This window comes from Vombatus ursinus, unplaced genomic scaffold, assembly GCF_900497805.2.
Source record: "Vombatus ursinus unplaced genomic scaffold, bare-nosed wombat genome assembly UNPS02014656.1, whole genome shotgun sequence".
Lineage (NCBI taxonomy): Eukaryota > Metazoa > Chordata > Mammalia > Diprotodontia > Vombatidae > Vombatus > Vombatus ursinus.
This window is the reverse complement of record NW_020954434.1, coordinates 131,867-146,357: the sequence shown is the minus strand read 5'-3', so window position 1 is coordinate 146,357 and position 14,491 is coordinate 131,867. Positions and strand designations below refer to the sequence as shown.

The 14,491-nt window shown below is 41.2% G+C and overlaps 1 protein-coding gene across 1 annotated transcript in view; it reads left to right on the top strand.

Moving 5' to 3' along the window:
• The window catches only part of LOC114042612 (zinc finger protein with KRAB and SCAN domains 7-like), a 22,258-nt gene extending 14,156 nt beyond the window's left edge, over window positions 1-8,102 (top strand). The window contains exon 9 of the mRNA XM_027861298.1: window positions 7,852-8,102. Coding sequence (XP_027717099.1) covers window positions 7,852-8,102 — 251 coding nt within the window. The remainder of the gene's footprint in view (window positions 1-7,851) is intronic.
• Window positions 8,103-14,491: the final 6,389 nt, after the last annotated feature.

Sequence of the window (14,491 nt, the reverse complement as noted above, 5' to 3'; positions counted from 1 at the left end):
ACTGGAGAGAAGCCTTATGAATGTAATCAATGTGGAAAGAATTTCAGTTGCAGCTACGGTCTTTCTTCACATCAGAGAATCCATACCAGAGAGAAGCCATATAAAAGTAATTAATGTGAAAAGGATTTTGCTCAATATCAGGGAAGAAGAAAAGATCAGAGGATATCATGGAGAAAATATAATTAATTCTCACAGTAACATATGCGTGGGATGAAATCACCTGTAAAAACAGGAGGGTAGCAGGATGCATTAGAAAACAGAACTCACCGTGTTGTGTAAAAGAAATGCCCTTGACACAAAGATTCACACAGCCTTCAAATGGAAGGATCACATTCTGTAATACCTTTGGGAACTTGGCCCCTAAACTCACTCCACTGGATGGCCTTTCACCCCATGATAGGCACTAGATTTATGAACTAAACAGTTAAATAAGGAATCCTCTCTCACCCCTTAATTTTATTCTCCAGATATGACCCCTTCATCTTCAACTCACCCTGTTCCCTCTATCTATCTATCTACTAATTTTTTCCCTCCTACTACCCTAATACTGACAAAGGCCTCATGAGTTACAAATATCATCTTTCCAAGCAGGATTGTAAATAGTTCACCCTTAATAAGTCTCTTATGATTTCTCTTTCCTGTTTACCTCTTCATGTTCCACTTGAGTCTTGTATTTGAAAGTCAAATTTTCTATTCAGCACTGATCTTTTCATCAAGAATGTTTGAAAGGTCTCTATTGCACTGAATGACCATTTTTCCCCCTGAAGGATTATACTCAGTTTTGCTGGGTGGGTGATTCTTGGTTGTAATCCTGTCTCCTTTGCCCTCCAGAATATCATATTCCATGCCCTGCGGTCCCTTAATGTAGAAGCTGCTAAATCTTGTGTTACCCGGATTGTGTTTCCACAAATGACTTTGTCTCTTTAACTTCTCTTAGGCAAAGGGGAATTGCCTAGGCAGGAGCAGGGGAAATTTATCATTGGACATAACGCTGGTAATGCTGTCCCTATCTGCACTCCCATAGCTTCATGGAATTTCCCAGAGCCCCTTCCTCGAAGTGGACACACCACACAACCATACCCAATGAGCTTCCAAAGGGCCACAAAAGAACTGAGCGAAATGAAGACCCTGGAGAGAAACCACAGACAAACCTTCCTATCCCTTCAACCGTCATCTATTGGCAATGGCTCCTGGTACACTTGGGTGTCAGTTCTCTCCACATCTTGGATATAAATGACTTTCTCTGGTCATTTTTCTTGTACTATTTGGTATATTCCACAATGTACAATGTCTAGTTTGATTTTCCTTCATTTTATTCAAATATTTAAATTTTATGTAGTTAGCAAGCTTTGAAAAAAAAAAAGATCATTCTAACTCAGATTAAGAATTCTTGTGCCCACAGTTGTGAAAGGTACTGAGTATGTTTCCTTCTGTTTTGTCTTAATGTATTTTTTTAATTAAGCAAACATTGTCAACCCTCCAACCAGCTCAAATTGAGAAAGGTAAATAAAGCCTTCATTACAAACATGTCCTGCATTGTCCATATCCCCCCACCCCACCCCCGCCGCCAAAATAGGTCTTGCCCTGCACTCTGAGTTCTTCGTCTTTTGTCAGGAGGTCAACATCATATTTCATCATTTATCCTCTGAAGTTGTGGTTTTTTATTGTGTTCATTGGAGTCCTTAAGTCAGAGACTTTTTTGTTTTGTTTTTTAAACTATATTTTAGTTACTGCATAAATTGGTCTGCTCATTACGCATTGTATCAGTTTACACAAGTCTTTCCAGTTTTCTCTGAAACCATTCTCTAAATATTTTGTTAAAACAGTTATGTCCCATCACATTCATGTGCCCTCACTTGGGCCCTTCCCCCATTGATGGGCATGTCCTCAGGGTCTAATTTCTCACCACTGTGAAAAGATAGAAACGTTCTTATAGATCCTTGAATTTGTTATGACTAAGACAAACTTGTCCCAGATGATTCCCATATGTCATCTAGCTCATCAGTGACTTTGGCTAACTGGGGAAAATGTTCATGCCAAATGTCCTTTTGAAGAAGAAGTGTTTGGAAAAAAATAACTTTTTTCAAAATGCTTGGGGTTTTGGTTTTGGTTTTTTTTTTTCCACATATATATAAACTTAGTTTTACCTTGCAAAGAAATATTCAAGTCATTTTGATTGGACATGATTTCACAGAGAGATGCAGCATTCCTAAAGAAGTCTTTCAATCATTCATATTACTGATTCAGTTCTTCATAAAATTTAACTGTCTTTTGTCACAGAGATAACATTTTGGCTAACACCTGTCCCTGCGATAGCCAACACGCTTTAGAATGATACGGCAGATGCACACTGAATACCTCATTGTTCAACTTTAGCTTGTTACAAAACTGATAATGCTGTGTTACATTTGTACTAATAACAGTTAATGATACTTACAACTTGTTGCAAAGTGTCACTTGAAATAGTAGCTTTAGCACACAGATCTTCCTGACTCCATTTCCCAATTGGGCTATTTCCTTTCTGAAAAGGAAAATTCTCCACCTGATTAATCCTGAGCCCTGCTTTTAACATCCAGTGACTACATGATTGACTGTCAGATACGATTCATGCCTGGAATCTAACAGAACTGAGGAAGTCTTTCCCTCCTGTTATGATTTATGACATTGTTCTAACTATTTCCCTCTTTTTCCTTTTATAGCAAGTTTCTATAATCAAGAATTCCTGTAAGGACAATACTAAATCTATTAAATAATAGATGGATACTGAAACATCTCTGCGTCACTATAGTAGGATCCAAGAATGAATAGCTTAGTATTTTAACCTATATTCACGGCCAAAAAATAATAATACGTGCATAACATCCTCCTAAGGAGGAAATGATTAGACCAAGTAATAAGACAAAGGTGTAATGTGATAGATGTCTAATTAAATAGGATAGCAGATTTTGAGAAAAGCAACAGGATTAAGTGGATTCCTCTAAGAATTCCATAGATACATATTGTTGGCTTCCAAAATTTCTGTCATGGAAATTCAAACTTTAAGCATGTTTTGTTAATAAGTGTTCAAATTTGGATTTTCTCATTATTCAAATATCTGTTTGATAATTTTAAAAGGCAGAAGAGCTTGTTTTATGTTTGGACCCTCAAATTTTAAAAGACTTTTATTCCAGGAACAGAACTTAGGTAAGGACAGAAACAGCAGATAATATATAAACTGAAATTTCCCGAGGTTTCAAAATTGTAAACAACAAACCAGACCCACCAGCCAACAAACCAAACCAGTCCCTGCCTTCAGGGAGCTTCTGTTTTAATGGGAGAGACACCATGCTAAGCACCTGGGCCAATCCTACTGTTATGCAGATTTTTAATTTCCTTTTATTCCTCTTGAAACTGTTATTTACTATTAACCTTACCAGACCAAAACCTGCCCCATGAAATGTGAAATTTTCCTCAGAGCCTTAAGCATTCCTTAGAAAAGAGCAATCTCACCTGTCCCTGACTCCTTGGCTACATGGACATCGTCCTCCTCAGTCTATTGGTGAATCCTCTGAGTGTCATTTAATCTGTAACCTGACTTAGTTTACCTGCGGAGTTTGGTTGGATCTTTGTTTCACTAGAGGATTTATGTGGTTATGACTCTGATGAAGAAAGTTTGTTCAACTTTTAAGACACTGAAGGAAGCATGGGATTGTGGATCTACCTTCTCTTTAACTTTTATGGCCTCAGAGGAACGTGTAAAATTGGAACATTGAACAAAATGACTTCTCTGTCTCTCTGATGCAGTTCTGCCTATAACAAGCCTTGTCAGAATCCTCAGGACTGTTTAGGTTTCCTCGGAGTTCTGAACCTATGCTTACGCATTATACTAAAGCCCAGGTTTTTACCTCCATCATTTCTGCCTTGTGGAGAATACCTCTGGCAGCAGTTACCCACCAAATGAATTCAGAGAACACCTATTCCTCTCCAGACACTCCTTCTCCAGATGTCATACACCTTGCCCCTGTCCAGTCACTCAGGATCCAGTGACATCAGCCTACTTGTTTGTCACAAGTGACTCTCCTTCTCCTGACTCTGCATTTTCACTGGTTCCCCCCACCCCCATGCCTTGAATGCTGTCTGCACCTCCTGGTTGCACTGGCTTGCTTCAAGTCTCCAGCAAACTCCCATCTTCTGCAGGAAACATTTCTTGCTCCACCATCTGTTTGATTTCTTGCAATTCACTGTCTATAGTTTGTATATAGGAAACAAACATTTTTTTAAGTGCCTGCTTTGTGCCAGGCACAAGAGCTTTAAAAATATTATCTCACCAGATCCTAACAACAACCCTGCTAAGTAGGTCCTATTAACTCCATTTTACAGTAGAGAAAACTGAGGCAAAGTTGCTAGTGTCTGAGGCCAGATTTGAGCTCAGGTTTTCCTGACTCCAGGCACAGCACTCTATCCACTGTATAACCTTGTGATTGTGTGTGTGTAGTTATTTGCAAATTATCTCCTATTTTCTTTTTCCATTCTTTGAATCCCAAGAGGCTACTAGTAGCTTAGACCAAACCAGGTTCTTAACAGAAGCTTGTTGACCTAATTACTTGACTAAACAAACTCTTCAGAATGTGAGCTCTTTGAGGACAAGGGCTGTTTCACCTTGCTTTGCCTGCCAACAGTGAGCACAGTGGCTGGCATGTAATCAATGCTTGTTGAATTGACATGATCAAGATCCAGATTATGGGAATTGGAGCTATTCTCTTACTTTCTGTATTTTAAGATCTGACAATATCAATTTTACTCAAGGAAGGGGGGAAAAGAATTAGTTTTGTTTTCAAACAGTAGGAGAACCGAGAGAGGAGTGTCACTAAAACCCAGAGAGAGATGAAAGCGTGGCTGACTGATGAAGGCTGCAGAGAAATCAACAAGCAGGAGGATGAAGAAATGTCCAGTAGATTAATCCATCTTGAGATTTTTGCTTATTTTGGAGAAAGGACTTTCCTTTGAACAATGACATTGGGAGCTAGACTGCAGAGAATTTCAGAGAAAGCAGAGAAGGAGTTGGAGACACCAGTTGTAAATGGGTGTCTCCAGTTGTTTATCCAAGAAATGGAAAAAAGATATTGGAAAATATCTCTTGGGTTGAATGGATCCAGTGACCGTTTTTGAGGATTAGAAAGAAATCACTTTATTTGTGGCAGTAGGGAAAAAGTTATTAGTGCAGGACAGACTGAAAAGTAGTGAAAGAGGCAGAATACTGAGGAAGATGATGTGCTGGAATGCAATGATTTACACTTGGAAAAGAGGTTGCTTTGCCTAGCAAAGGAGGACTGTTAATTTTCATATTGAGGTCAAAAAGGAAAAAAATAGGCACCAGGTTTATGGGAGATGAGCATGATAAAATAGCTCTTGATAAATATCCAATTTTTCCATGAAAAATGAGGCACATTTTTCTACTAAGTTGAATGGGGGTGGACAGTGGGAGCAAGCAATAAGGGGCAGTTGAGAAAGGATGAAAAAAATTGGAAAAGCTGCTGTGGTGAATGAAATAAGGAGTCAATCATGTTGTTAAGTCATTTCAGGAGCTTCTGACTCTTCATGACCCTATTTAGACTTTTTTTCTTTTTGGCAAAGACTTGAGTGGTTTGCCATTTGCTTTTCAAGTTCATTTTGCAGATGAGGAAACTGAAGCTCATAGCCCTAAGTGACTTGCTTAGGGCCACACAGCTAGAAAGTGTCTGAGGCTAGATTTGAACTTGAGTCTGCCTGACCAGTAGTCTATCCACTGCACCACCTAGCTGCCCCAAGGGAGTCATTTAGGGAGATGTCTTAGGATGACCTTGCCACAGTGAGGGCCACACTGAAATTATGTAGGCTGAATGCGTAGTGAACTCAGGCAGCCTGGCTTTATGATGTTTCTCTTTCCATTCAGCAGCATCTAAGTAGTAGTAAAGGCTATTGCCTTACTTAGCCTTACTTAGAATTAATCCAAGGCTATGTTTACATGAATCATCCACTTGTGTCCCTCCCCTGATCTCTGAGGCTCAATCTTTGGCCAATTCTTGGAGAATCATTGGCCAGATTCATTGAGTTGACAAGCACTCTCAGTTTGGGGTAATGGCAAGTGGAAACTCCCTGGTGTTCCATAGTGTGAGATGCTTCAGGTGCCCAAAAAGAGATGTCTGTGGGTCTGGTTAGGTCCCATTAGGGTTCTAACCAGACAAACATCACTCAATATAGAGGGTAATGTGCAAAAAAGAGGCAGAAACAAGGTTGAGACCGGAACCTACATTTGCCAACTAAGACGGTGACCAGAATATAGAGAGGGAGGTAGAGCCTGGGGCCTGGTGGTAGATAGCCTTGGGCCCAGTCAGTCAGTCAGTAGGTATGGATGAAGCATCTCCAGTTTTCTAGGTACCTCACTAAGCTTTAGAGAAGGGAAAAGGCAGTCTCTGCTGTTGAGGAGCTCCCAATGTGGCATACAAACATGCAGATGGTTTGAGAAGGAGCAACAGATCGGGAACCTCCCTCTTAGCTGATCCAGGGAAAGGAGAATGTTTGGGAATGGAAAGACATCTAGTTCAATGGGATATGAGGGAACTCAAGGAGTGAGGCTAGTTTAAGAAGGACAGTAGAATTAGGAAGCAAAGAGTCAAAATCAAAATAAGAATGAGAAAAATTTCAGGCACACCTCAGAGACATTGTGGGTTCAGTTCCAGAGCTCCACAGTAAAGTGAATATTACAGTTGAGTCACCTGAATTTCTGGTTTTTCAATGCATATAAAAGTTATGTTTACAATATACTCTTGTATAGACAAAACAGATAAAGTTCATTCAACATAGGGGATAAGTTATAAGAAAAAGAAAAAAACAGGGCCAAGGCTTGAACCTCCATTTGCCAACTAAGACCAGCCCTGGGCCCTGTCAGTCAGCCAATAGACATGGATCAAGCACCTCCACTTTTTTAGGCCTTTGGCTAAGGTCTTGGTATGCAAAGGAAGGGAAAACTCAGTCCCTGCTGTCAAGGAGCTCCCAATCTGACATACACACCTGGAGATGGTTTGAGAAGAAACAACAGATTGGGAACCCCATTCTTAGCTGATCCAGGGAAAAGAAGAGAGTATTTTGGGATGGAAAGACACTTAGTTCAACAGGGAAGACAAGGAATGAGGCTAATAATGGTTGAAGAAGTAGCAGAATTATGGAGGGCATAGGGCAGTTTTCCTTGATAATTTCTTGAAAAATGTTGCCCAGACTTTTTTTTTAAATTGTTGCTTTCAGGTAATCCTCTAATTCTTATATTATCTCTCCTGGACCTGTTTTTCAGGTCACTGTTTTTCCAATGAGAAGTTTCACATCTTTTGTTTTTTAACTTTTTTGATTTTGCCTTATCATATTTTAATGTCTCATGGAGTCATTAGCTTCTACATGCTCAATTCTGATTTTTAAGGAATTATTTTCTTTAGTGAGCTTTTGTACTTCCTTTTCCATTTAGCCAATTCTGTTTTTTAGGGACTTGTTTCCCTCAGTAAATATTTGTATATCTTTCCCTAGCCTATTGATTCGTTTTTCATAATTTTCTTGCATTACTTTCTTTTCCCAATTTTTCTTCTCCTTCTCTAATTTGCTTTTTAAAATACTTTTTAAGATCTCCCAGGGATTACATTTTTCTTTGAGGCTTCATATGCAGCCATTTTGGCACTATTGTCCACTCAAGTTGATGCCTTGAGTCTCTCTATCACCATAATACCTTTCTATAGTCAAGCTCTTCTTTTTTGTTTCTTGCTCATTTTCCTGCCTGTTTTGTGACTTGGTGCGTATAGGGAGAGTTGGACTCTGCTCCTGCACCGTCCCAAGCTTTTTGTGCTGCAGCTCAGGGCCTTAAAGCTGACTTTCACTGGGCTTCAGGGCTTAGATGCTTATTTCCACTAGAGGACAGGTCTCCCTTCTGGCTTGTACTTGGGGCTGGGGCTTCCCCGATTGGTCTGCCTGCTGGCCTGCCCCAGGGGTGGGTCTGGCTGTTGGCCAGCCCAAGTGGGGCCTCACTGCTGGTCAGCAATGGGGTCAAGGCCTTGCTAGTGGCTTGTTCTGGGAGTGGGACCACTGGGGTAGGGCCTTGCTGAATGTGGCTCCTCAGTGTTTGAATTCTTTCTTTCTGGATCCTTACAGTATTTTTTCTTTGACCTTAAAGCTTTGGATTTTTACTAGAATGATTCTGGGAGTTTTCATTTTGAGGTATCCTTCCAGAAATGACCAGCGGAATCTTTCTATTTCCAGTTTGACCTCTAGTTCTAAAAAGACCTGGCAGTGTTTTGGGTTTTTTTTAATTATATTTTCTTGAAATCATATTTATGGTCATGGTTTTCAGACAGTCCAATTATTCTTAAATTTTGGTTTTTTTTAGGCAATTGGGGTTAAGTGACTTGCCCAGGGTCACACAGCTAAGTGTCAAGTGTTTGGTCTGAGGCTGGATTGGAACTCAGGTCCTCCTGACTTCGGAGCTGGTACAAATTTTTTTCTTCTTATTCTGATTTCAAGGTCAGTACTTTTTCCTATGAGATGCTTTACATTTTCTTCCCTTTTTTTCTTCACTGCTTTGATTTCATTTTAATATTGTTCATTGTCTCATGAGGTACAGCTTCCCTTTGCCATTTATATTCTGCCATATATTTATTGCTTGGGCAGGTTCTGCAGCTCTTGGGCTAAGTCCATAATTCCTCTTTTGATCCCTTCTTCCACATTTCTCATTTCTTTCCCTTTTTTTTCCTCTAGTGTTCTAATGTAATTTTAAAAAACATTTCTAACTCTCTTAATCTGGCTTGATCTTTTCTATTATTTCTAGGTGAATTTGCCCACCCTGTTCTTTTCTTTGAGGCTTTGCTTGTTGATGTTCTGAAGTCATTCTCTTCTTCTGGGTTTGTATCTTGAGCACCCTTGTCACCACAGTAGCTCTAGTGGTGGGATTCTTTATTGTTCGCTCATCCTTCCAGCCCCCTTTCTGACTGGAGTTGATGTCAGGGCCAGGATCCCTACATTTCTGGTTGGAATATCTCACATGGACCTGTTGCTGCTTTCTTGGGGTATTGAATGTTATATTATTTCAGGACCTCAGGGACAGCTCAGGCTGGAGAGCTGCATGCTTTCAGTGCTTCCAAAGTGGACTGATTCCCTTCCCACATCCCTGTCTGATCTCTGAAAATTCCTGATGGATTTTTGGGTCTGATCAATATGTCTGTGGCCTTACCCCATGTGGAATTTCATGAGATTCCTGTTGCATTCAGTCATTGTAAGCCAGCTGGACAACAGTGCTGTCTGAAAGTGACAGAACATTTTCATCTGACTTACTTACACCCTTCCTGGGCCATGCAACCTGGCCCTCTGGGGCATGCTTGGGACTTCTAGTCCTAAGGACTTGTATGTCTTTTCCTTGGCCCAGCCCCTGGACTTTCTATTCTGTTGTCTTCCCTCATGTGTGAACTTGACCATGAACAGTCTGTCTGTATGTTATCCCCGGTGCTGAGCATGGCACTTATCACCTAGTAGCAATAGGAGTTCAACAAGTGCTTTTGCATTCATTCATTCATAATGTCTGGATTGTGGCTGTTCTGACCCTTCCCATAAGTGCCATCTTGATTTTATGAAACAAGCATTTCTTTCTCCGGTTTAGAAAAATCTTAAGGATTTGGCCAAGGTAGGAAAAACAAATTAGCAATAAGTAGGGACTATGGGGGTGCAGTGATATTCTGATCAATGATATTGAATGTTGCATGGTTTCAATCTGTTTTTATTTTTGTGTAAGATGTGCTTTAGTTTTACAATTGGGGCTGGATATTGGGCACTCTTACAAGTTTGTAGAAGTTTCTTCTAGATTCTGGATGTTAAGTTTTAAGTTGATGAAGTTTCTATTTCTTTTTAAGCCAAAGATTAATGTCATTTGTTAGTCAAAATCGAGTAATTAAATTATTCTGGATAAAAAAAAAAGACAAAAAAGAACTTCAAGATTCAGGTCAATGGGCACCTTTTACAGGGAACTTTTCTGCTCCCTAAGCAACCAGTGCCTTCCCCTGTGAGACTGACCACCTTCTGTCTATCCTCTGTGTGGCCTGTACGCATCCAGGTGACCCAGTAGATAGAGAGCTGGGCTGGAGTCAGGAAGAGCTGAGGTCAGAGGTTTCCTCAGACACTTATCCTTTCTCTAAGATTGCCCAAGTCACCTCACCTCTGTCTGCCTCACTTTCCTTACCTTAGAAAATGAGGAAGTTATTAATAACACCACCTCTCCAGGTTGTTTTGAGCCTCATTCAATCAATAAACATTTGTTCAGGGTCAGGGCCTACTTTGTGCCAGGCACTCTATTAAGTGCCAGAGATACAAGAAAAGACAAAAGCCAGTCCCTGCCTTTGAGAAAATTACAACATAATGGAGGAGTCAACATGGAAACCCACACATACACACACACACACACACAAAAGTAAGCTATATACTGGATAACGAGGAAATAATTAACAGAGAGAAAGTACCAGAATTAAGAGAGGTTAAGGAAGGCTGCCTATAGGAAGTGAGATTTTTGTTGGGACTTCATGGAAGCCAGGGAGGTCAGTAGCTGAGCTGCGCTGGGGGTGGAGAGCATTCCAAGCATTGGAGATAGCCAGAGAAAATGCCAGGAGACAAGGAATGGAGGCTCTTGTTCATGGAACATCCAGATGGTTTGTATCACTAGATGATGGTGTATTTGTCAAGGAGACTGGAAATGTAGGCAGGAGGCAGGTTATAAAGGGCTTTGAATGCTAAACGACATTTTGCATTTGATCCTGGAGTCAAAAGGAAACCACTGGAGTTTATTGAGTAGGAGGTGAAATGATGCGACCTGCTCCTTGGGAACATCACTGTGGTGGCTGAATGGAGGCTGGACTGAAGTGGGAAGAGGGCTGAGGCCACTAGACCCACCAGGAAGGTATCACAATAACACAGGTGTAAAGGGATGAGGGCCTGCCCCAGAGTGGGGGCTGTCATCTGTCAAAGGGATTTGCAAACCTCAAAGTGATATAGAAATGCTAGCTACTTTTACAGGTAATTATTTCCTTACCTACTGTCTCCCCCATTGGGACCTTTTCCCTTTGGATCCTGAGCCAATCCTGACCCTTTGCAAATGCTCAATCCATGCTACTGGCTTCCTGGCTGGAGTCATCCTTTACTTGTTCTGACACTTCCTGGGTGCTCTGTCTCTTGAGGTTGTCTGTGGTGCACAACAATATACAGAATAAATGTTTATTGGAAGGGCCCTCAATGACAGTTAGTCCTACCTATACCCAAAGTAAATCTCTAATAAGAGCCAGAAGTGGTCTTCCAGCCTCTACTTGCAGACCTGTAAGGGTGGGGAGACCTGGCATCTCTTGAAGCCATTCACCCCACCTGAGGACAACTTAGACATTGTTGAGTTTGGGTTTGGTTGTGCTGTGTTTTTTTTTTTTTTTTAATTAAGCTTAAATTGGCTTTCCTGTACCATCTGTGCTTGTCCCCTGGTTCTCCTCTCTGGAGATCAAGCAAACAAGTTCAAGTTTGAGCCCTCCTCCATGAGACTGCCCTAGAATTTCTAACACTAAATTTACTGGACAGTTTAACACTCTTCATGTCATCCTCTCATTCCTGTTCTTGCTTCCACCATCTGTACATTGTGTTTTCTAAACTAAGTTTGGTGATGAGCAACCTCTGACCCCATAGTAGTCACTTGGGACAATAAAGGTTTTTGTTTTTGTTATTGAGATTATTTTCCTTTGTGTCTTCAGGATTAGATCCTTGAATGTGATTTATTACTCTTGGGCTAACTTCCCCTATAGAATGAAGCTCTGGTGCTTACCTATCCTTCTTCTGAGCCCTTTGTAACCTGCTTTTTCCAAATCCATGGTGCCCTATGGTGCCTATCCCCTGATATTCCCTCCTCTATTCCACATTCTAGAAGGGGTGATCACTTCTCTCCAGGGTCCCATCATTTCTAAGCCAACATCAACTTCCTTCCTTTTGGTGACAATCTAATAATGAATAGGATATCCCCCTTGTAGGTTCCTGCAACTTTTGAAAGATTAATTTATCTTGAAGACCAAGATATTGTTATTGTCATTGGCACCTGTGCTTTTGAGAGAAATAGGAAGAGAGATGGAGGAGAGGGAGAGGCAAGAAGAGAGGGGAAGGAGAAAGAGATCGAATGGAGTTTTCCCAACAAGACTGACTCATGTTTCTGTTCCAGGCTTTGTTCTTTTTCCTTGCAGGACCAGCAGGAGCTTCCTTCTTGGATGGTTTTGGTGGATTTGGCTCTTGTTGCATGAATTGTTTTATCCTTTCCACCAGCTAATGCCAATGAGCCAGCAAGAATCAGAGAAAGAGGTTTAATCCACCCAGAGTGTGGCAAACCCCACCTGGCCTTGAAGGGAAGGTGTGGCATTCACAATTCAGCCAGCGGTGTTTTTACAATACTGGAGACAAGGAAAAAAAGTGGCTATTCCTTGTGGTGAAGCTGGCATGCAAAGACCAAAAGGTGTGCCTGTTAAGGCTTTGTGTGTCTTCACCTCCCAGGGGTAAAGGAGGGATGGGTCCTTGTTAGTAGAGCTAGTTAGCCTAAATCCCAGGGAGCTTTTTGTCATGGTAGATGATGGGGAAAGGGCATTCCAGGGAATGTTGGGAGTCCTTTTGCTTTTTTTAACCAGATTGAAGAGTTGACCCTGAAGTGAATCTGTTGTTGTAGCAGCTGGTCCTGAGGTTCATGCAGCAGTCATAGAAGACAAAAGGTAGGTTATGGAACAAAGCGGAGTCAGTCATGTTCTCCCAGAAACTTATTTTCAACACTCCAGGGATGTGCTGGAGCCAGCTTCAAGCGGCTGGGGAGGCTGGTTGTTAAATGTTTCACGTGAACATCTAGTTCAAGGAAATCAGCAAAAGCGACAAGTCACGTCTCGATGGGCTTGCTGATTTTCTAGACATAAGAAAGTGATGATCTCAATGAACAGAAAATGTAAAAGTATATTATGCTCACTTTTTTTTTCTTCCAGAAAGCCAGTTGTGAAACCTTTACTAGCTCACCATTGTCTGACGCCCTTTTTCATTCTTTCCTATAGGGATCCCAACAAAACCCTTTCCCCCACCATGTGAAGGCACCAGGAAAGCCAGGAATCCCTTTTGCTCTGGACAAAAGAAAATGGGAGGTAGTGGGTAGAAGCAAGGGCGGTTGAGTATTGATACCCCACTAACTAAAACAAAAGGGAGAAGCAGCCTAAGGTCAAAATGATAAAGAGAGAATGGCTAGAAATTCGGCCCAGAGGGCAAGAAGGTCAACTTGTGAGAATAATAAAACAGTGAAAAATGAGGGTTGTTTTTTGTTTTTGTTTTTTTAATTTTTTTCTATATTTTTAAAAATTTATTTTTAGTTTTCAACATTCATTTCCACAAGATTTTGAGTTCCAAAATTTTCTCCCCATCTTGTCAAGTCCCCCCACCCTAAGACGACATGCATTCTGAAAACCCCTTCTTGCAATCTGCTCTCCCTTCCATCTTCCCCCGCCCCTTCTTTTATCCCCTTCCCTTTCTATTTTCCTGTACGGCAGGATAGTCACTGCCCTCTTCTTCTGTGCTCTGACCCTTACACGTGTGGGACCCTTGGTGTCTTACAACCTGGACTGCACCTCTCCAACCTAAAACTCTGACCAGGAACTGGGTAATGGGTGATGGAGTTACCAAATGTCTCCTGATCCTGTGCACAGTAGTAGCTGAAGGGATTCCATGGAACTTTTTTCTGACCAGCCGTCCAGTCCCCTTAACACCCCAGTCCTGCTGCCTTCGGTGCTGTGGTCTCTACAGCCCATAGCCAATGCTGTTTCTGGCACACCATGCTCCCAGCTGGCTCCCACCCCAGAGTGTATAGACCTCTCTATGTCTTCCTAAGCTACCCTGGGCTGCAAAAATGATTCGCTGAGAATTTTATCTTTTTTGCTCATAATTTATTTAGGTGCATTTGTTTAAGTTATTAAAGACAGGGCTACTGCCAGATTAAGCAAGCATGCTGGTCTCACGCTAACATCTTAGATCTCCCCCTCCCTGCCCCCCATTTGCTTTTGTATATTATGCATCTGATCTGTTCAATTTCTCAAGCTTTCCATATTTAAGTATTACAAAACAGTTTGTGCTATAATGTCAGATTTGTTCCTGTTCCTCCTTCCTAGAATACTGGAAGAGGCGGTGGAAAGAGACATATGAACTCACTTTTCATGGGAACACAGATTTAGAGTTGGAAAAGACCGAACTTTCTCATTTAGAGACGAGTAAATTGAGGCACGGAGAGGTTGCTCCTTGCCCAGAGTACACACAGATAGAGAGCATCTGAGGCAGGATTGGAATCCACATCTTCCTGATTCTAAATCCAGTGCCCTATCATTACAACATACTGCTTTCCTCTACACTGTTTTGAACATCAATTTCAGTTAAAAAAAAAGTGACTCAAGTGTCCATACCTTTCAGCTAACGA